This window comes from Equus przewalskii, chromosome 31 (assembly GCF_037783145.1).
Source record: "Equus przewalskii isolate Varuska chromosome 31, EquPr2, whole genome shotgun sequence".
NCBI classification, from domain to species: domain Eukaryota; kingdom Metazoa; phylum Chordata; class Mammalia; order Perissodactyla; family Equidae; genus Equus; species Equus przewalskii.
This window is the reverse complement of record NC_091861.1, coordinates 8,344,569-8,368,896: the sequence shown is the minus strand read 5'-3', so window position 1 is coordinate 8,368,896 and position 24,328 is coordinate 8,344,569. Positions and strand designations below refer to the sequence as shown.

Here is a 24,328-nt window from a genome sequence, read left to right as displayed (position 1 = left end):
AGATTACATCATGTTCACCACACAAAGACTAAGTACCATCCATCACCACACACATGTACCTAATCACCCCTTCCATCCTCCTCTCTCCTCCCTTCCCCTCTGGTAACCACCAAGCCAATCTCTGTCTCTGTGTGATTGTTTGTTGTTGTTTGTATGTTCTACTTATGAGTGAGATCATACGGTATTTGACTTTCTCTCTCTGACTTATTTCACTTAGCATAATACCCTCAAAGTCCATCCATGTTGTCACAAATGGCTGGATTTCATCGTTTTCTTATGGCCGAGTAGTATTCCATTGTTTATATATACCGCATCTTCTTTATCCATTCGTCCCTTGATGGACATCTAGGTTGCTTCCAACTCTTAGCTATTGTGAATACTCCTGCAGTGAACATAGGGGTGCATGTATCTTTATGCATTCGTGTTTTCGTGTTCTTTGGATAAATACACAGCAGTGGAGTAGCTGGATGCTATGGTTGTTCTATTCTTAATTTTTTAAGGAATGTCCATACTGTTTTCTATAGCTGTGGCACCAGTTTGTGCTCCCACTAGCACTGTGTGAGAATTTCCTTCTCTCCACAGCCTCTCCAACACTTGTTGTTGCCTGTCTTGTTAATTATAGTCATTCTGACAGGCATGAGGAGATATCTCATTGTAGTTTTGATTTGCATTTCCCTGATAGTTAATGATGTTGAACATCCTTTCATGTGCCTGTTGGCCATCTGCATATCTTCTTTGGAGAAATGTCTATTCATATCTTTTGCCCATTTTTTAATTGGGTTGTTAGTTTTTTTGTTGTTGAGATGTGTGTGTTCTTTATATATTTTGGAGATTAACCCCTTATAGATATATGGTTTGCAAATATTTTCTCCCAATTGTTAGGTTGCCTTTTCATTTTGTTGATGGTTTCCTTTGTTGTGAAGGCTTTTAGCATGATGTAGTCCGATTTGTTTATTTTTTCTATTGTTTCCTTTGCCCAATCAGACATGGTGCTTGAAAATATGATACTAAGACTGATGTCAAAGAGTGCACTGCCTATGTTTTCTTCTAGAAGTTTCATGGTTTCAGGTCTTACAGTCAAGTCTTTAATCTATTTTGAGTTAATTTTTGTGCATGGTGTAAGATAATGGTCTACTTTCATTGTTTTGCATGTGGCTGTCCAGTTTTCCCAACACCATTTATTGAAGAGACTTTCCTTTTCCCGGTGTATGTTCTTGACTCCTTGGTCAAAAATTAGCTGTCCATAGATGTAGGTTTATTTCTGGGCTCTCGATTCTGTTCTATTGATCTGTGTGTCTGTTTTTGTGCCAGTACCATGCTGTTTTGGTTACTATAGCTTTATAGTATATTTGCAGTCAGGAAGTGTGTTACCTCCAGCTTTCTTCTTTTTTCTCAGGATTCCTTTGGCTATTTGGGGTCTTTTGTTGTTCCATATTAATTTTAGGGTTCTTTGTTCTATTTCTGTGAAAAATGTCATTGGAATTTTGATAGCGATTGCATTAAATCTGTAGATTGCTTTAGGAAGTGTGGACATTTTAACAATGTTAAGTATTCCAATCCAAGAGCACAGAATATCTTTCCATTTCTTTGTGTCTTCTTCAATTTCTTGCAACAGTGTTTTATAGTTTTCACTGTACAGATCTTTCACCTCTATGATTAAGTTTATTCCTAGGTATTTTATTCTTTTTGTTGCAAATGTAAATGAGATTGTATTCTTAATTTCTCTTTCTGCTACTTTTTTTTTAGTGTATAGAAACACAATTGATTTTTGTATGTTGATTTTGTATCCTGCAACTTGACTATATGCATTTATTATTTCTAAAAGTTTTTTGGTAGATTCTTTAGGGTTTTCTGTATACAAAATCATGTCATCTGCAAATAGTGACAGGTTTCACTTCTTCCTTTCCAATTTCAATCCTTTTATTTCTTTTTCTTGCCTGATTGTTCTGGCTAGGACTTCCAATACTACGTTAAATAAGAGTGGTGAAAGTGGGCATCCTTTTCTGGTTCCTGTTCTTAGAGGGATAGCTTTCAGGTTTTCTCCATTGAGAATGATATTAGCTGTGAGTTTGTCATATATGACCTTTATTATGTTGAGGCACTTTCCTTCTATACCCATTTTTTCAGAGTTTTTATCATAAACAGATGCTGTATCTTGTCAAATGCTTTCTCTGCATCTATTGAGATGATCATGTGATTTTTATTCTTCATTTTGTTAATGTGGTGTATCATGTTGATTGATTTGCAGATGTTGAACCATCTCTGCATCCCTGGGATAAATCCCACTTGGTCATGGTGTATGATCTTTTTAATGTATTGTTGTATTTGATTTGCTAGTATTTTGTTTAGGAATTTTTGCCTCGATGTTCGTCAGTAATGTTGGCCTGTGATTTTCCTTTTTTGTGTGTTAACCTTCTCTGGTTTTGGTATTAAGGTAACTTTGGCTTCATAGAATGAGTTAAGAAGCTTCCCCTACTCTTCAATTTTTGGAAGAGTTTGAGAAGTGTAGATATTAAGTCTTCTTTGAATGTTTGGTAGAATTCCCCAGGGAAGCTGTCTGGTCCTGGACTCTTATTTTTTGGGAGGTTTTTGATTACTGTTTTGATCTTACTGGTGATTGGCCTATTCAAATTCTCTATTTCTTCTTGATTCAGTTTTGGAAGGTTGTATGATTCTAAGAATTTATCCATTTCATCTAGATTATCCAATTTGTTGACATATAGCTTTTCATAGTATTCTCTTATAATCTTTTGTATTTCTGAGGTGTCTGTTATAATTTCTCCTCTTTCATTTCTGATTTTATTTATTTGAGCCTTCTCTCTTTCTTTCTTGGTGAATCTAGCTAAACGTTTGTCAATTTTGCTTATCTTTTCAAAGAACCAGCTCTTGGTTTCATTAATTTTTCCTATTTTTTTTTTTTTAGTCTCTATTTCATTTCTTTCTCCTCTGATTTTTAATGATTTCCTTCCTTCTACTGATTTTGGGCTTTGTTTGTTCTTCTTTTTCCAGTTCCTTTAGATGCACTGTTAGATTGTTTGAGATTTTCCTTGTTTGTTGAGGTAGGCCTGTAATGCTATAAACTCCCCTCTTAGAACTGCTTTTGCTGTATCCCATAAATTTTGGCATGTTGTGTTTTCATTTTCATTTGTCTTCAGGTATTTTTTTTATTTCTCCTTTGCTTTCTTCAATGACCTTATCCTTTTTCAGTAGCATTTTGTTTAATCTCCACGTTTTTGTGGCTTTTCTGATTTTCTTCCTGTAGTTGATTTCTAGTTTTATACCTTTGTGGTCAGAAAAGAGACTTGGTATTATTTCAGTCTTGTTAAATTTATTGAGACTTGTTTTTTGGCCTAATATGTGATCAGTTCTGGAGAATGTTCCATGTGCATTTGAAAAGAATATGTATTCTGTGGTTTTTGGATGGAATGTTCTGTATATGTCTCCTAAGTCCGTCTGGTCTAATGTGTCATTTAAGGCCAATGTTTCTTTATTGATCTTCTATTGGCACGATCTATCCATTGGTGTAAGTGGAGTGTTAAAGTCCCCTGATATTATTGTGTTGCTGTCAATTTCTCCCTTTAGGTCTGTTAACAGTTGCTTTATATATTTAGGTGTTCCTATGTTGGGAGCATAGATATTTACAAGTGTTATATTCTCTTTGTTGGGTTGTTCCCTTTATCATTATGTAGTGCCCTTCTTTGTCTCCTGTTACTGTTTTTGTTTTAAAGTCTATTTTGTCTAAGTATTGCTACCTCAGCTTTCTTTTCATTGCCATTTGCGTAGAGTATCTTTTGCCATCCCTTCACTTTCAGAAAAGTTTGTGTCTTTAGATCTGAAGTGTGTCTCTTGTATGCAGCATATATGTGGGTCTAGTTTTTTTATCCAGTCGGCCACCCTATGCCTTTTGATTGTAGCATTTAGTTCATTGACATTTAAAGTAGCTATTAATAAGAATGTACTTATTGCCATTTTGTTACTGTTTTTTTCTGGGTGTTTTAGTAGTTCTTCTCTGTTCCTTTTTTCTTCTCTTGCTCTCTTCCCTTTTGGTTTGATGGCTTTCTTTCGTATTATGTTTGGATTCCTTTCTCTCAATTTTTTGTGTATGTATTATAGGTTTCTGGTTTGTGATTACCATGAGGTTCATATATAATGACCTACGTATATAAAGCAATCTATATGATATATATTTATTCAATATAAAGGTAGACTCCAATAAACAGTGTGTATTTCAACTATCTTATTTAGATTCATTGTTGGTAATGTATTCCAAAAAGCTTAGAAAGTCAGGCTCTCAGTTATTTGGATTTTTGTCAGTTAGTGTGCAATATCCTACTTCAAAATCATTCATGTGGCAGTTCTCTATCCTTTTCTCTGTCTGAACATTGTGCCATATGTACTTTGATTATTTTTTCTACACTAAATATATTTTGAAATAATTGAGATAGTACAGTGTATAAATAATCTCAATTTTTCTAATGTTCACATTTTCCCCTAATTGTATATGCTGAGAATTAATCCCATATCAGTAAAGACTTCTCATAATATCATTTCAATGATTGTATTCTATGTATATGACTATACTATAATTTATTTAATGACTCATATTTAATATTTTTAAATTTTTAGTTTTTTAAATATAATTATAATAAATATGTTTAGGCTGGTGGCAGAACCTTAGGTAATGGAATTGTTTTGATCTTCCTCCTTAGTTCATGACTTTGTCCTAGTTGGTCTCTTCAAGACCTTCCCTTTATTTTATTTTAGTTATTTCAACTTAGTTTATTTCCTAATCTTCACTTCTTTTCTTTCTTCTTCATAGGAATGCTCTCTAATGTTTTTCTATGTGCCCTTATTCACATTTGTCTCCTTTGAAAATGTCTACCCAGGAATGGGATTGGTCTGTGGTAGGGTATAATTTAACCATGTACCGCAAGGTGAAATTCACATATCATATAATTAACCATTTAAAGGTGTACAATTCAGTGGCATTTAGTGCATTCATAATATTGTGCAATCACTACCTTTTTCTAGTTTCACAACTTTTTCATCACCCCAGGAGAACACCTCCCCACCAATTAAGAAATCATTCCCCATTACCTTCTCTCTTCATTCCCTGGAAACCACTGATTGGCTTTCTGTCTCTATAGGTTTGCCTATTCAGGATGTTTCATATAAAGGGAATCAGAACATGTAACCTCTTGTGTCTGGCTCCTTTCATTTAGCATATGTTTATGAGGTTCATCAAAGTTGTAGTATGTATCATTTTATAGCTGAATAATATTCCATTATAGGGAATATTTGTTTATCCATCATCACAATTTATTTATCTTTTCATTCATCCCTTGATGGATATTTGGGTTGTTTCCCTCTTTTAGCCCTTATGAATAATGCCACTATAAATATTTGTTTATAAGTTTTTATGTGGACTTATGTTTTTATTTCTTTTGGATATATACCTAGGTGTACAGTTGCTGGGTCATATGGTAATTCTGTGTTTAACTTTTTGAGTTAGCACCAAACTGTTCTCCAAGGAATCTGCACCATTTTAAATTACCAAGAGCAGTGTATGAGGCTTTTTATTTCTTCATGTACTTGTTATTTTTTTTTCCATTCTAGTGAAGTGGTATCTCACAGTGGTTTTTATCTGCGTTTTCTTAATGACTAATGAATGTTGAATACCTTTTCATGTGCTTATTGGCCATATGTATATCTTCTTTGGAGAAATGTCTATTTATATATTTTGTTCTTTTTTAAATTGGATTGTTCGTCTTTTTGTTGTTGCATTGGAAGAGTTCTTTATATATTCTGGATACAGAATCCTTGTCAAATATATGACTTGAAAATATTTTTTCCTATTCTGAGTTGCCTTTTCACTTTCTTGATAATGTACTTTGATGTGCCAAAGTCATTAATTTTTATAAAGTCCAATTTACTATTTTTTCGTTTGTTCCTTGTGCTTTTGGTGTCAAATCTAAGAATCCATTGACAAATTCAAGGTCATGGAGATTTACTCCTATGCTTTCTTCTTATAGTTGTATAGCTTTAGTTCTTATATTTAAGTCGTTCGTCCATTTTGAGCTAGTTTTTTTTTTTTCCATGGAGTGAAGTAGGGGTCCAGCTTCATGCTCTTGCATGTGGATATCCAGTTGTCCTGGCAACATTTGTTAAAGAGACTATTATTCTTTTCCTCACTGAATGGTCTTGATGTTTTTGTTGAAAATCAATTGGCCATAGATGTTTATGTTTATTTCTGGACTCTCAGTTGTATTCCATTGTTCTATATGTGTATCCTTATGCCAGGATATATGTAATTTGATTATTATAGTTTTATAGTAAGTTTTGAAATTAGGAAATGTGAGTCCTCCAACTTTGTTTTTCTTTTTGAGTATTGTTTTGGTTATTTGAGGCCCCTTGCATTCCATATGAATTTGAGCGTTGGCTTTGCCATTTCTGCAAAAAAGGCCATTGGAATATTGATAGGGGTACACTGAATATGTAGATCACTTTAGGGAATATTACCATCTTAAGAATACTAAGTTTTGCAATCCATGAATATGGGGTGTCTTTCCATTTTTAGATCTTTAATTTCTTTCATCAAGCAAGAATTTTTTTTCTTTTTTATAGTTTTTAGTATACAAGTCTTTCTCTTACTTGGTTAAATTTATTCCAAAGCATTTTGTTTTTTGGATGCCATTATAAATGGAATTGCTTTCTTAATTTCATTTTTGGATTGTTCGTTGCTGCTATATCAAAACACAACTGATTTTTGTGTGTTGATCTTGTACCCGGCAAATGTGCTGATTCACTTATTAGTTCAAGTAGTTGTTTTCTGGATTGTTTGGGATTTTCTATATATGGAATCATGTCATATTTAAACAGAGATAATTTTACTTCTTCCTTTAAAATTTGGATGCTTATTATTTCTTTTCTCACCTAATAGCCAGGCTTGGACTTTCAGTACAGTGTTTACTAGCAATGATGAAAGCAAGAATCATTGCTTTGTTCCTGATTTTAGGGGGAAAACTTTCAGTCTTTCACCATTGAATATGATCTTATCTGTCAGTTTTTCATAAATACCACTTAACATGTTAAGGAAGTTTCCTTCTATTGCTAGTTTGCCTAGTGTTTTTATCATGAAATAGTGTGAAATTTTATCAGATACTTTTTCTCCCTCTCTTGATATGATCATGTGGCTTATTTCCTTTGTTCTTTTCATGTGATGTATTACATTGATTGATTTTGTTATGCTTACCACTCTTGCATTCCTGGGATAAATCTCACTTGGTCATGGTTTATAGTCCTTTAAATGTGCTGTTGGATTCAGTTTCCTAGCACTTTTTCGAGGATTTTGCATCTATAGTCATAAGGGATATTGGTCTGTAGTTTACTTTTCTTGTTGTATCTTTGGGTTTGGTATCAGGATAATGCTGGCCTCATAGAATGTATTAGGAAGTATTCCTTCCTTTTCCATTTTTGATTAAGAATTTAAGTAATATTGGTGTTAATTCTTCTTTAAATGTTTGGTAGAATTCATCTACCATCTGGGTTTGGACTTTTCTTTGTTGGAGGTTTTCGATTACTGATTCAACCTCTTGTTATAGATCTTTTGAGATTTTCCATTTTTCTTGAGTCAGTTTTGGTAATTTTGGTGTTTCTAGGAATTTGTCTGTTTCATCTAGGTTATATAATTTGTTGGCATACAATTGTTCGGAGTGTTTTCTTATAATATTTTTAATTTCTGTAAGGCAATAGTAATGTCCATACTTTTGTTTCTGATATTATTTATTTGTATCTTTTTAATTTTTTTCTTAGTCAATCTGGCTAAAAGTTTGTCAATTTTGTTGATCTTTTCCAACAACCAACCTTTGGTCTTAATGGTTCTGTCTTTTGTTTTTCTACCCTCTATTTTGTTTGTCTCTTCTCTAATCATTATTATTTCTTTCCTTTTTCTGGCTACGGGTTCGGTTTGCTCTTCTTTTTCTAGTTCCTGATGACATAAAATTAGATTATTGATTTTAGATTTTTCTTCTTTTTTAACGTGGATGTTTATAGCCGTAATTTTTCCTTTTTGCACTACTTTCACTGCATCCCATAAGCTTTGATATGTTGTGCTTTCATTTTCATTCATCTCAGTTCTCAAGCTTTTTCTCCTGTGACCTATTGGTTGTTTAAGAGTGTACTGTTTAATTTTTATGTATTTGCAAATTTTCCAATTTTTCTTCTGTTACTGATTTCTAGTTTCATTTTCTTGTGGTTGAGAAGGTACTTTGTATGATTTCAGTATTTTAAAATTTATTAAGAGTTGTTTTATGGATGCTCCTCACGCTGGGTGATTTCAATAGTCCTGTCTTCAAATTTGCTGATTATTTTTTGGGTCTTCTCAAATTTACTGTTGAATTTTTCATTTCAGCTATTGTATTTTCAGCTTCTATTTGGTTCCTTTTCATAATTTCTATCTCTTTATTTATATTCTCTTCTTGTTCTCATATCATTTTCCTCATTTCCTTTAGTTCTTTGGCCATGATTTCCTTCACCTCTTTGAGCATATTTAAGACAGTTAGTTTAAAGAATTTTATCTATTATGTCCAATGTTTCCTCAGAGATGGCTTCTGTCAGTTTATTTTGTTCCTTTGAATGGACTTTGTTTTCATGTCTCTTTGTGTGCCTTGTTTTTTTGTTGAAAATTGGGCATTTTTAAAAACAGCCACCCTTCTTAGTCTTTACAGACCTGCTCTGTGCTGTAGTAGTGCACACAGACCTGTGCTGTGTGAAGTAGTTCTTCACTGATTATCTGGGACTTCTCTGAGCCTAAGGATCAGCCTGAGATGAAAGTTTAAGGTCTTCTCAGGTCTTTTCTGTGCATGTATCTTGACTGGGCCTGTGTGTGACTTTCACAATACACAGCTGCATTTGAATGTCTTAATTTCCCAAAGTTTCCTACCCTAGCTTCTCCCTAGGCCATATATTGTCTGTTGTATGTCTCCATCCATGATCTCTTGACTTAGGTTTCTGTGGGTCCCACAGCTTTCACCAGAAGTGCCTGCCACTTTTCTTGCCTGAGATCCAAGTTGAGTGGAACAGACACAAGTTCTTTAGGCAGCCCCCAGACAAGAATGTTGCAAATAGGTCTGCCTGAGTGCTAATTCTGACCTGAAGCTTAAAACTATATCCTACTCCCCTTCACCTCTATATCCAACCCTGGCACCAGACACGCCACATCCCAGCTCATACATTGTGTTCCTGGATGAAGCACAGTGGAATTTTTTCCCCAGGGCTATCATTTGTAATAGAACTTTTTAAAATAATGATTTTTATAAGTCCATTTTTACTGTTTCTTGCAAATTGCTACCTGTATAGAGAATCTTTCTTTGAAATGAAAGACCTCTCCAAAAATTATTTGGTAATAAAAATGCAAAAATAAATAAATAATTGTACCATAGTTAATGTCTTTAAAAACCACACTGGATTTTTCTTAGATTCCAGGAAGAAAAGGAAAAGTAGATATTTGTGTTTTAAATCCAAAGTGCATCACTCCTAGTGAACTATATGGACAACTGGATCCTAATACTATGGAATGGACTGATGGATTATTATCAGCAACAATTCGAAATTATGTATGCTTTGACACTGCAAGGTACTCAAAGAAAGATAGTGTTGTTGGACTAAAGTCAAGAATCTCAGGTTTATCTAATGTAAGTTTAATATGGTTAAAGAGGGTTGTACCATTCCATTTTCTCCACATCCTCACAAACACCTATTATTATTTGCATTTTCCTAATGGCTAATGATTTTGAGCATCTTTTCTTGTGGTTATTGGTCATTCATATATCTTCTTTGGAGAAATGTCTATTCAGATCCTTTACTCTTTTTTTAATTGAGTTATTTATCTTATAATTATTGAGTTTTAAGGGTTTTTAAATATATTCTGGACAAAAGTCTCATATCAAATATATGATTTGCAAATATTTTCTCCCATTCTTTAGTTTGTCTTTTCACTTTCTTGATGGTATCCTTTGAAACACAAAAGTTTTTAACTTTGATGAAGTCTAATCTAATTTTTCTTGTGTCACTTGTTCTTTTAGTATTCTCTCTTAAGAGAGCTTTGTATAACTCAAGGTCACAAAGGCTTTCTCCTGTGTTTTATTTTAAGAGTTTTATAGTTTCTGCTTTTATATTTAGGTCTTTGGTCTATTTTGAGTTAATTTTTGTGTATGGTGTAAGGAAGGAATCCCATTTTATTCTTTTTCATGTGGATATCCAATTGTTCAGCACTATTTGTTGAAAAGACTGTTCCTTCCCCCATTGAATTGTCTTGTCACTCTTGTCAAAAATCAACTAATCATAAATGTAAGAATTCATTTCTAGACTCTCAGTTCAGTCGTCTATGCTTATGCAGATACCTCACTTGATCACTGGAGCTTTGTAATAAGTTTTTAAATAGAGAAAGTGAGGTGTTTTTTAAGACCTTAACAAACTGATTCTAAAATTCGTATGGAAGAATCAAGGTCCATGACATTCCTGAATTTAAAAAAAGGGGAAGAATTTGGGTGGTGAAGCCTACCAAATGTAAGTTATTGTAAAAGTAGAGTAAGACAGTGTGGTATTGGTGTCAAAAAAGATGGCAGTTCTAAACTACTATGTGCCTATGACATAATGTGCAAGTGTATAGAGAAAAAGTTGACAGAATTTCAAAGAGAAATTGACAAATCCATATCTAGTGAGAAATTTTATTACATCTTTCTCAGCAACTGATAGAGAAGGAATGTGGTAAAGTGGCTGTGATGAAATTCTTTCTACTAATGACCACCAGTTAGAAATGGAAATAGGAAAAATTCTGCTAACAGTGGCAAAAACCTATAAAAATACATTGAAATAAATGTGAAAAAAAAAAAAAAAAAGAACTTGTCCTATGAGGGGTAGGGGAGAGAGGCAAGAAAACTTACACAATTGACAAAACTTGAATAAATGGAAGATACTCTGTATTCCTGTATGGAAAGACTTCCATCCTAAAAATGCCAATCCCTACCAAATTAATGTTTGTATACAATGTCTTTCTGAACAAAATCCAATTTTTTTCCATTGGGTGAAATTATTTTAAAGTTAATTCAGAAGTATAAATGTTCCAAGAGTTCAAAGAAAATCTTGGCAGAAAACCATAATACTTTAGAGTTCTAGAAGGTTCTAAATTAATTTTAGAACAAATCCATATATAATCAAAGTAGTAAGGTACAATACAACATGGTGACTATAGTTAATAATACTGTACTGTATATTTTAAAGTTTCTAAGAGAGTAGATCTTAAAAGTTCTCATCACAAGAAAAAAATTTGTAACTATGTGTAGTGATGATGTTAACTAGACTTATTGAGGTGATCATTTCACAATGTATAAAAAATTGAATCATTATTTTGTATATCTGGAACTAATGTTACATGTCAATTATATTTCAGGAAAAAAAAGCACTCAAAACCTGGAAAAAAAACCACTGTAAGTTACTAACACAGAAGTGGAACCAAATAGAGTCCAGAAACATATTCAAACATTTCTAGGAATTTAATATACAACTAAAGTGATATTTCTAATCAACAGGAAAAGCTTTCTTTATTAAATCCACTGTTTATATAATTTGCTATTTTCCTATGTGTGAACAGAAAGACGCTTATCTCACTTCCTACAGAGAAATAAAATTCCAGATGAATTAACAATCTAAATGTAAAAATAAAATTATAAAAATATAATAATATTTAGGGACATATCTTCAGAGTTAGGGAGTCCTTAACTAAGATGGGGAACCCCAAAATCATAAATAAAAAGATAAAAAGATTTGACTATAAATATAAATAAGAAAATATTTTTTAAATAATTGCAACAAACATTAAAGCAAACCAGTCTGGAATAAAGTATTTACAACATGTATTATAGGCAATGAGTTAATATCCCTAATATAAAAAAAGAGCTTCAAACATGAATAAGAAATGACTAAACAGCTAAATAAGGAAATGAGGAAAGGCTACGAAAAGAAAATTGACAGAAAAAAGTTGCCAGTAGACGTATGAAAAGATGCTCAGCCTAAGTATTAGTCAAAAAAATAAAAATTATTTCAAAACTTAAGAATGTCAATAGCTAAAACGTTCAGTGTTAAGAAAGATATGGAGAAAGAGACATTTTTACATTTTGTTGTGGAAGGATTACTGCCACAAACTTTCAGAAAGAAATCCAGTAGAATTCATTAAAGATTAAAATGCAAATAATGTTTGACCCACAATCCCGTAGTTTTAAAAAATCTATCTAGAGAAAGAAATGCAGTAGAGCATGGGGCTGGCCCCGTGGCCAAGTGGTTAAGTTCACACACTCCGCTGCAGGTGGCCCAGTGTTTCGTTGGTTTGAATCCTGGGCACGGAATGGGACTGCTCATGAAACCACTCTGAGGCAGCATCCCACATGCCACAACTAGAAGGACCCACAACGAAGAATATACGACTATGTACCAGGGGTCTTTGGAGAGAAAAAAAATTAAAATAAAATAATAAAAACAAAGAAATGCAGTAGAGCATAATGATTTATGTACAGGGATGGAAATTGTAGACTTTTGTAATAAGAAGAATAATTGGAAATAGCCTTGGACTTTTCTGTCTTCCTGATGGGAGGCTGATTGCTGTTCGTTGCCTTGCTGGGCCTGATTGAAAGGTGGTGCTCAGACCCATGTGTGGTCTCTCTCTTCAGAGCCCGCACTGTGCCCCCAGCACAGCCCTAGTGTTTGCTCTCCTTCCCCCCATTCCTGCTGGTAAAGGAAACCAGTGCCAGTCAGCTGATGATATATTATGCAGCCCTGTCAGGGAGATAAATAATTAAGGCCCCCAGATAATAACGAGTTAACTATATGCATAGATCAGAATTTATGAGATTCATGTGACAACAACCTGGATTAGAATCACCTGGGGAGCCTATTAAAAATGGAAATTCCTGGCTCCATCCCTAAACCTATTCAATCAGAATCTCCACGGATGAGGTGTTAGAATCTGCAATTTAACAAACCCTGCAGGTAATTCTTGTGTACCCTCAAATTTTAAAACTGTATCATGAAGGAAGGTCCAGGAAAAACTATGCACCACAATGTCAACACTGGTTTTTTGTAGATGGTGGAAATTCAGAGACCTTTCGCTTTCTTCTTGTGCTCTGCTGTATTATTTGAATATTATACAACAAGTATGTGCTATCTTTATGGGGAAAAAACTAAAATAGAAGGATTTTGTAAAAGAAAATGACTTGTTTCACAACTCAGTTACGTTATACTGTGCTGGTTGTGTGTTGATGTTTTCATCTATGGAACCTTCTGCCTTTCATGCTTTTATCACTCAAGAAAGCATATTGACATTTGCTCCATTTGAGTTGGAAAGTGTGATCAAATAAAAATTTAAACATTACTGATTACATATTTTAGGTTTTCAAATTTGACTCCTCTGATACAGCCGATATTGATGATAATTTTGAGGAGATGGAAAAAGATATTAAAAATCCAGAAATTCAGAGTAAGTATTATTATTAAATTCAATAAAGATGTTAATTAACATAGAAGACAAACTGAGTCAATATGAGCTTCATTTCTATCTTTAAAACATTTTTAATTAGTGATATTTTGTTCTTGTACTATTTTTTCCTCACATGTTTATGTAAAATTTATATAGTATTACCACATGTTCTATTACGGTATATACAAATGTAATTATGTTATATAAATATGAGGGCTTACATAGCCCTTTTAGTTTATAAATGACCATTAATATCTCAGAAGAACCAAGTAGATGTCAAAGGTAGGAATAATATTGTGTGAGAAGCAGCAGTGGCAACCTACAATGGTATTGCCTCTGAAGTGGGACTCCAGACAATCCATGCATTTCCAGGCCAGATCATACAACCCAAGCATATTCATCTGTAACGAACTGCACACCCATTATATGCCACTTTACTATGTGCCAGGGGGACAGCGAGTGTATATAACGAGGTCCCTGCTCCAAAAGAGCTGGCAGTCTACTTCAGGAGCCCCGACCATTGCTTCCACTATTCCAGATTCAACCTCATATCAGCACATGCACCAGTAGTACATTTATGTACAGACTTTGAAAGAGACTTCTGCAGTTACTTCTACTTTCTTAGAATTCCTGAATTTTTGTGTGTCACTTTTTGGTATTCAGTTTGGGAGAGTACAGTTATTGGGCATAACAAGTTTCCTTAATAATAGAGTTTTAAGATAATCCCCAGGGGAGGTATTTCAGCCCATCAGAGCTCATCTTAGCAGTAGTGGCTATCTGGATCCTAGCTCTACTCACCTGTTTTTCTGAGATATCTTAATGTCCTTCAGGTGGTTGACTATTTTCTATCTCCACAGGGACCCATTCATACCCTCCCCCCGATCCTGACCAATAGATTTTCTAAAACTGTGGAGCCAGGTGGTGGTGTGTAGAGTGTGGAAAAAGAAGCAAATGAGTTCATAGTGTGGAATACTGTAAAAGCTGTCTATTTGATTCCTTCTTCAAAGGGCATCTATTTTCCTTTCCTATTTCCTGGAATCAGCATATCCAAAAACTATTCCTAGGTAGAAGGGGGAAATTCACAAACAATATTATTCTTGAAAAAATAAATTCATGGATCTTTTATCCAAATTTTAAGGGCTAATTATATAACTTAGCAATTTAAAAATATCAAAGCAACGTTTCAAGCATATTAAGTATATGGTCTGAATATTTATTCGTATTTAATAGATATTAGAGAATGCATATAAACACATTGACTCTAGTGTTTTCTAGGATATAATTTTTATCTTAATTAGAAATTATTTTCTAAATAAAATAGAAAATTTGCAAGATTACAATGAAAGAAGACTGAGATTATTCTCTGTTACATTAAAAATATTTTTCTCTCCAGACTTTGATTGGCAGTGGATTATTTTGGATGGTCCAGTGGATACATTTTGGGTAGAAAATCTAAACTCTATGCTAGATGACACTAGAACGTTGTGCCTAGCAAACAGTGAGAGAATACCTTTAACTGATAACATAAGAGTGATTTTTGAAGTTGACAGTCTCTCTCACGCCAGTCCTGCTACTGTCAGCCGATGTGCAATGGTCTATATGGTAAGTTTCCAAAAACAAATTTCTTAAAAAAAAGTATTATTTAGGATAATAACTAGTCATTAGCTACAGCGTTTTTTACATTTGTTTTATTGTTACTTCTGGATCCAGCAGGGTAATCCCAGTAGTTAAGAAGTTTTATGTCCCCTAAAGCCTCCTGACCCAGAAGTGAACATGAACGTAATTACTACTGGTATTAATACTACTCAGTAGTTGGAATGTCAGGGTTTTCCACAACTGTGACAACTTAGGCTGCTGGTATGAATTATTTTTCCAAAAGAGGGAAGATTGCCCTGAAGCCTTTTCACACCTGCTCTATAACTCTTAGGACGTGTGAAACACCTGACCAAGACAGTGGTAAGGAAGTAGAAGACACAACAAAGAATAAATTTTTTCTGTACATGAAATTAATTATTAGTCATGATTAGCCCTGTGTTCTAATATACTTAACTCAATGTAATAAATAAAGCTAAGTATAGTGCTGACTTTCTGGGTAAGCAGTTCCCCTCACCACATACACATAGCCTCACACACCTCCCTACACATAATCCTCCAAGTGCTTGTTGTCTTATAAGACCATGGTTAAAAATCACAAATCATTTCAGAGAAGGGTTTTGATTGCTTGCCCTTTAATGAGTGACAATTCTAAATTGTATTTGGCAGGGTCAGTGGTAAAGTAAAGAAATAGTAAGAAATTAGGTGAACATTGTATTTTTATTTATTTACATAAAATTATCTTATGTTTTTTATTGGCAGGATCCTGTTGATCTGGGATGGGAACCTTATGTTAAGTCGTGGCTTTTGAAAACTTCAAAAATTATTGGTCAATCAGGAGTGGATTGTCTTGAATTCATGATTAAAAATAGTGTCACAAATGGACTACAGTTTATAAAGAAGCATCAGAAATTTCAGCCATTTCCTGTACAGGACATAACAATCATCGTAACTCTCTGTAGAATTCTTGATGCTTTCTTTGAATTCATGGATAAAAAGATAGACCTTGAACAACGTGAGTTCCCCCCCCCATGTTATATTAATGATGCTATATCTTAGCTAGTCAATGCCAATTATTTATTTTCTATTGGATTTTAGAGAGATCAAAATGTTCAGAAAACAGTATAGCATAATAGCTGAAAGCATGGCCTCTGGAGTCAAAATGCCTGTATTTAGACTCTGGTACTATCTGGTTCCTGAGGACATAGCAACTTAACATAGACTCCCAAGTCTCTCTCCAAAACTCAGTTTTGGATCCATCAGACTAGTAGAAATTGTGAGAAATACCTGGTGTGACAAGATGGTTAAGGTCCCAGTTGGGGGAAACAGAAACCCTGAGCAGAAGAAAGCTGGATACCATGAATCAGAGATAAAGAAGGGGAGAATATTTACTTTTGCCGTTTCCCCTTCTTCTCATGGCTCTGAATGAGCCATTGTCCTTCGCTTTGCCAATTAGCACATCACAGCACAGCAGAGGCAGCAACAAAACATGTTGGCAGTGAAGCCTGACTAGGTTAGGAAGCAGGTAAAAATGTATTTCCTCCTACTGACAGCTCCCTTTACATCACAGAGGCTGAATGATTAAGAGAGAGAGCCCATACTTGAAAATAAGCAGTGACAGAGTAGATACAGATTGTTGAACACAACTTCTCCCTTCAAGACTGTCCACTCTCTCCCAAGATGCACATTTCTAAATTCAGCAGAAGTGCAAGCCAGGGAAATAGGAGTACTGGAAACAAAGCAAGAAGTAGTTAAAAGATAGAAATGGAGGTTAGGACTCAAAAAAATTAATGGTTAAAATAAAGAACATAATAAATGGGTTGAATGCTGGCTTGGTTAGCTGAATAGCAAATCAATGAGAGCCAGAATAGTCAAAGAACTCTCTAAGAATACATCGGGAAGTGCTAAAGAGATTAAATATTACGTATATTTAAATATATTTATATAATATATACATATATACATGAGTGTATGTATATAGTTGAAAGATGAATAAAAGTTGAAAGGTTAGCATCCGTGTAACAGAATTGCCAGAAATTTTAAAAATAAACAAAAAAAGAAATATTTCAAGAATAATTACCAAGGAGTTCATAGAATTAGAGAAAACATAAGACCTAAGATTGAAAAGGATTCCTGAATATTAAACAGGATAGAAAAGTAAAAACCCACACCTAGAAATATTGTATTGATATATTGTCCCACAGCTCTTAGATGCTTTGTTCTTTTTGGTTTGTGAGTTTTTCTTTCTCTTTTTTAAAATTCTTTGTCTCTTTGTGTTTAAGTTTAGATAATTTTTGTTGATTTAAATTCCAGTTCACTGATTCTTTCCTCTGCTGCATGTAGTCTACTGTATAAGCCCTTTGAAAGAATTCTCATTTCTATTATTGTGGTTTTTATTTCTAGCATTTCCATTTGACTCCTTTTTTATAGTTTTCCTTTCTCTGCTGAAATTCTCTCTCTTCATTAATAATTTCTGCCTTTTTCATTAGATCCTTTAATGTGTGATCATAGCTATTTTAAATTTCCAACATCTCGGCCATCTCTGCATCTGTTCTATTGACTGATTTATCTCTTGGCAAACAGGACTCTTATTTTTTTGTTTATTTGTGTGTCTCATAATTTTTGATTGAATGTCAGATATTGTGTGTAAGGGAACAGTAGAGACAGATATATCATATTTATACCTGGAAATAGGCACACCTTCTCTTCTGGCAGATTGTTGAGTTAATGATGGTGAGGGTTGAGTCAGTATTGACCAAGATTTAGCTTTTATTGTTATCATATTTACCTCAGTGCACCGGACTTCAAATTCTCTGTGCTCCTGTATTTTCCCTGGCAATAGATCACTGTTGTTACTTGGTGCAACACTCATGGTAGGAGCAGGGAAGATTTCCAGATTCTCCTGCTTCAGCCTCATTCTAAAGCAGGCTTTGTGCATCTGAGCCTCAGGCATGGGGTTTCTCAGCAAAGAAACAATTTATTGTGATTTAAGAATATCTAAGATTAAAAGAAGATTCTAAGAAATTCCAGAGAGAAAAAGCCAACAGAATAATAACAGATTAACACAAGATTTCTCAATAGCAATACCAATTCAACAAGAAAATGAAGTAGTGGAGTGACGTCAGCATCATGGCAGAGTGAACTTGCCCAGGACTCTCTCCCCTACAACATACAACAAAAAGGGGCATCCACACTCCAACAGAGGACATCCTACAACACAAAAAACGTCAGAGAGACACACAGCCACATGACAAAGGGTGGAGAGGCTGGAGCCCCTCCTCAGAGGATCTGGAATTGGGTAAGAGAGAGCTTTGCTCCCTCCCCTAAAGACTGCAATCTGCAGCCGTGAGAGGCTCCATGAGGGAAGGAACGGGGGGAGGGGATGCTCATTTGCGGGATCACCAAGGACTCCCTAGGGCCCTTGCAGCCTAGAGGGAAGTCTTGTAACAAGGCAAAAGCTTTCACAGGGGGTGACCTCATCAAGCCAACACCCCAGGAGAGCAGATAGCAAGAGCAGAGCAGGTAAGCCTGGAGAGCACCCAGGAGAGACTGACCCTCCTGCCACCTTCCCAGTGTGGCTCCACTGCCTGGGATCACGGCTGAAGGTGGAGGGCTCAGAATATGTGGCTCCCAACCCACACCCAGTGTCCGATAGGTGGTAACTGCAACCAAATAATATCAGAAGGCATAAAACCTGACCTACCTCCTCTAACAATGTCAGACAATACATCAAATCTCCAGACCAGTGAGAAAATGACAGGCACTCAGAATTCAGTCCTGAATCTAAATGACAATGAATTCAAAATAGCTATCATCAAAAAACTCAAAGAGGTAAAAGAGATTGTAGAGAAACAATTCAACAAGTTCATGAGCTAATTCACAAAAGAGATTGAAACTATAAAGAAAAATCAATCAGAAATATTAGAGATGAGAGACACAATGGAAGAGATAAAACAAAATACGGATTCCCTGAACACTCAAGTGGACATCATAGAGGAGCTTATCAGCATAATCGAAGATAGACATGTTGAAATACTCCAGACAGAGGAGGAGAGAGAACTAAGGCCAAAAAGAAATGAAGAAAGTCTCTGAGAAATATCCGACTCAATGAGGAATTGCAACATAAGAATTATAGATATTCAAGAAGGAACAGAGAAGGAGAATGGAGCAGAAAGTGTGTTCAAAGAAATAATGGCAGAGAACTTCCCAAACCTAGGGAAAGAGAGGGAAATCTGTGTGGAAGAGGTTTCCAGATCTCCTAGATTTGTCAATGTAAAAAGACCTACTGCAAGGCATATAGTAGTAAAACTGGCAAGAATGAATGACAAAGAAAGAATACTAAGGGCAGCAAGGCAGGAGAAAATAACCTGCAAAGTAACCCCTATCAGGCTTTCCCCGGATTTCTCTGCAGAAACCTTACAAGCGAGGAGAGAATGGAATGACTTATTGAAATCTTTAAAAGATAAAAAATCTTCAGCCAAGAATACCCTATCCAGCAAAAATGTCCTTCAGATATGAGGGAGAAATAAAAACTTTCCCAGACAAACAAAAGCTAAGGGACTTCATAGCCACGAAACCCCCCCTCTCCCTGCCCCCCCCCCCCCCCCCCCGCTTCCCACACACACACACGAAATCCTCAAGAAGGCTCTCATACCTGGAAAAAAGGGAGAAATATGTCACAACACACAGAGTAAGGAGATAAATAGGTAAACAGAATCAGAATAGGATAGCAAATACTTAAGTATAGCATTAAGCTAAAGGGAAGGAAAACTCCAAAAACAAAGATAATCCTGTCATTTTAACCACACACTCACAACACAAGATGTAATAAGATATGAGAAAAACAACTTAAAAGGGGAGGAGGAAAGGGACTGAATTGGTTTAGACTAAGGAAATAAGATGCCGTCAGAAAATGGACTATCTTATACATGGGATTCTGAATACAAACCTCAGAATAACCACTAAACAAAAAAGCAGAACAGAGACACAAAGAATAAATAAGGAGAAAACAAAGAAACACATCATAAAAAAACTACATAATTCAATGGGTAGATCAAAACACACAGGACAAGAAACAAAGGAAATGCAGGAAAACTGGAAAATGAGTGATAAAATGACAGCATTAAGCCCTCATACATCAATAATCACCCTAGATGTAAATAGATTGAATTCTCCAATAAAAAGACACAGAGTGACAAGATGGAACAAGACCCAACAATATGCTGCCTCCGGGAAACACACCTCAGGTCCAGTGACAAACACAGGCTCAGAGTGAAGGGGTGGAAGACGATACTCCAAGCTAATGCAAACAAAAGAAAGCAGGTATTGCAACGCTTCAAGTAGACTTTAAGATGAGACAAGTAAAGAGAGACAAAGAGGGGCAGTATATAATAATCAAAGGGACACTCCATCAAGAAGAAAAAACACTCATAAATATCTATGCAACCAACACAGGCACACCAAAGTTCATAAAGCAACTATTAAAAAACCTAAAAGAAGATATTAATAATAACACAATAATAGTAGGGGACATCAACACTCCACTCACGTCAATGGATAGATCATACAGACAGAAAATCAACAAGGAAACAGTGGAATTAAATGAAAAGTTAAACCAGCTGGACTTAATAGACATATATAGAACACTCCAGCCAAAAGCAGCAGAATACACATTCTTTTCAAGTGCACATGGAACATTCTCAAGGATAGACCATATGTTGGGCAAGCCTCAACAAATTTAAGAAAATTGAAATAGTAACAAGCATCTTTTCGGATCACAATGCTATAAAGCTAGAAATTAATTACAAGGAAAAAAGCTGAGAAAGGGACAAAGATGTGGAGACTAAACAACATGCTATTGAACAAGCAATGGATCATTGAAGAAATTAAAGGAGAAATCAAAAAATATCTGGAGACAAATGAAAATGATAACATACCATACCAACTCGTATGGGATGCAGCATAAGCCATATTAAGAGGGAAATTCATCGCGATACAGGCACACCTTAAGAAAGAAGAAAAATTCCAAATAAGCAAACTCAAATTACACCTAACTGAATTTAAAAAAGAACAAACAAAGCCCTAACTCAGGAGAAGGAGAGAAATAGTAAAAGTCAGAGCAGAAATAAATGCTATTGAAACAAAAAAGGCAGTAGAAAGGATCAGTGAAACAAAGAGCTGGTTCTTTGAGAAGATAAATGAAATTGACAAACCCCTAGCCAGATTTGCAAAGCAAAAAAGGGAGAAAGCTCAAATAAACAAAATCAGAAATGAAAGAGGAGAAATAACAACAGACTCCACAGAAATACAATGGATTATAAGAGAATACTATGAAAAACTATATGCCAATAAAATGGATAATCTAGAAGAAATGGATAAATTCTTAGACTCTTACAACCTCCAGCACTGAATCAAGAAGAAACAGACAATATGAGTAGACCAATCACAAGGAAAGAGATTGAAACAGTAATCAAAATCATCCCAAAGAATGAAACCTCAGGACCAGATGGCTTCCCTGGGGAATTCTACCAAACTTTCAGGGGGGATTTAATACCTATCCTGCTCAAGCTGTTCCAAAAAATTAGGGAAGATGGAACACTTCCTAACACATTCTATGAGGCTGACATCACTCTGATCAAAGCCTGTCAAGGACAACACAAAAAAGGAAAACTACAGGCCAATATCGCTGATGAACATAGATGCAAAAATCCTCAACAAAATTTTGGCGACCTGAATTCAGCAATACATCAAAAGGATCATATGTTATGATCAAGTGGGATTCATACCAGGGACATAGGGATGGTTCAACATCCGCAAATCAATCAACGTGATACCCCACATCAACAAATTGAGGAATAAAAACCACATGATCATCTCAATAGATGCAGAGGAAGCATTTGACAAGATCCAACAGCCATTCATGATAAAAACTCTTAACATAATTGGGATAGAAGTAAATTACTTCAACATAATAAAGGCCATACATGACAAACTCACAGCCAACATCATACTCAGTGGGCAAAAACTGAACACCGTCTGCCTGAGAACAGGAACAAGACAAGGATGCCCACTATGACCACTCTTTTTCAGCATAGTACTGGAGGGTTTGGCCAGAGCAATTAGGCCAGAGAAGGGAATAAAAGGAATCCAAATAGGGAGTGACAAAGAGAAACACTCTCTGTTGGCAAATGACATGATCTTATATATAGAAAACCCCAAAGAATCCATCAGGAAACTAATAGAAATAATTAACAACTACAGTAAAGTTGCAGGGTACAAAATCAACTTACAAAAATAAGTTGCTTTTCTATATTACAATAAAGAACTTACAGAAAGAGAACTCAAGAATAAAATTCCATTTACATTCACAACTAAAAGAATAAAGTACCTAGGAATAAATTCAACCAAGGAGGTGAAGGACTTATACAATGAAAACTATAAGACATTACTGAAAGAAATTTATAATGACATATGGAAAGAGATTCTATGCACATGGATTGGAAGAATAAACATAGTTAAAATGTCCATACTACCCAAAGCAATCTACAGACTCAGTGCAATCCCAGTCAGAATGCCAATGACATTCTTTATGGAAAAAGAGCAAAGAATCCTAAAATTCATCTGGGGCAACCGAAGGCCCCGAATTGCTAAGGCAATCCTGAGAAAAAAGAACAAAGCTGGAAGTATCACAATCCCTGACTTCAAAATGTACTACAAAGCCATAGTGATCAAAATGGCATGGTACTGGTATAAAAACAGGCACACAGATCAATGGAACACAACTGAAAGCCCAGAAATAAAACCACACATCTACAGACAGCTAATCTTTGAGAAAGATGCCAATAACATACAATGGAGAAAAGATACTCTCTTCAATAAATGGTGTTGGGAAAACTGGACAGCCACATGCACAAGAATGTGACCATTATCTCACACCACACACAAAAATAAACTCAAGATGGATCAAAGACTTGAAGATAAGTCCTGAAACCATAAAACTCCTGGAAGATAATATTGGTAGTACACTCTTTGCCATCGAACTAAAAAGGATCTTTTCAAATACCATGTCTTCTCAGACAAGGGAAACAAAAGAAAAAAATAAACAAGTGGGAGCTCATCAGACTAAGGAGCTTCTGCAAAGCAAAAGAAACTAGAATCAAAACAAAGAGACAACCCACCAATTGGGAGAAAATATTTGCAAATAATATATCTGACAAGGGGTTAATCTCCATATTATATAAGGAGCTCACACAACTGAACAATAAAAAAACAAACAGCCTGATCAAAAGATGGGCAGAGGATATGAGCAGACATTTTTCCAAAGAAGGTATACGGATGGCCAATAAACACATGAAAAGATGTTCAACATCACTAATCATCAGGGAAATGCAAATCAAAACTACACTAAGATCCCACCTTACGCCTGTTAAAATGGCTGTAATCACTGAAACTAAACAAATGTTGGAGAGGGTATGGAGAGAAGGGAACCCTCATACACTGCTGGTAGGAATGCAAACTGGTGCAGCCTCTATGGAAAACAGTATGGAGATTCCTCAAAAAACTAAAAATAGAACTACCATCTGACCCAGGTATCTCACTACTTGGTATCTACCTAAACAATATGAAATCAACAATCGTAAGTAACACATCTACCTTTATGTTCGTTGCAGCACTATTCACAATAGCCAAGACATGGTAACAATCCAAGTGCCCATTGACTGATGATTGGATAAAGAAGATGTGGTATATATACACAATGGAATACTACTCAGCCGTAAAAATAGACAAATTCATCCCATTTGTGACAACATAGAAGCACCTGGAGGGAATTACACTAAGCAAAATAAGCCAGACTGAGAAAGACAAACACTAGATGATTTCACTGATATGCGGAATATAAACAAACACATGGACAAAGAAAACAGTTCAGTGGTTACCAGGGACAGAGGGGTGGGGGGTGGGCACAGGGGGTGAAGGGGAGCACTTATGTGGTGATGGTCAAGAAATAATATACAACTGATATCTCACATTGATGTAAACTGTTGTGAAATCAATTAAAATAAAAAAAGAAAATGAAGTAGTGTCTTCAAAGTGTTTTATATGTGGCTAACATATCACATAAATGGGGGAGGTAAATGAAACATATTCTCACATATATGAAGCCTGAAAATGTTTACACAAAAGATACTTTTGGAGGAAGCATTTCAG

The 24,328-nt window shown here is 35.1% G+C and overlaps 1 protein-coding gene across 1 annotated transcript in view; it reads left to right on the top strand.

Annotated features, from left to right (window-relative positions):
* The window catches only part of DNAH14 (dynein axonemal heavy chain 14), a 417,787-nt gene that overhangs the window by 227,662 nt on the left and 165,797 nt on the right, over positions 1-24,328 (top strand). Inside the window, exons 38-42 of the mRNA XM_070602297.1 lie at positions 9,477-9,634; positions 11,450-11,486; positions 13,441-13,528; positions 14,922-15,130; positions 15,884-16,136. Coding sequence (XP_070458398.1) covers positions 9,477-9,634; positions 11,450-11,486; positions 13,441-13,528; positions 14,922-15,130; positions 15,884-16,136 — 745 coding nt within the window. The remainder of the gene's footprint in view (positions 1-9,476; positions 9,635-11,449; positions 11,487-13,440; positions 13,529-14,921; positions 15,131-15,883; positions 16,137-24,328) is intronic.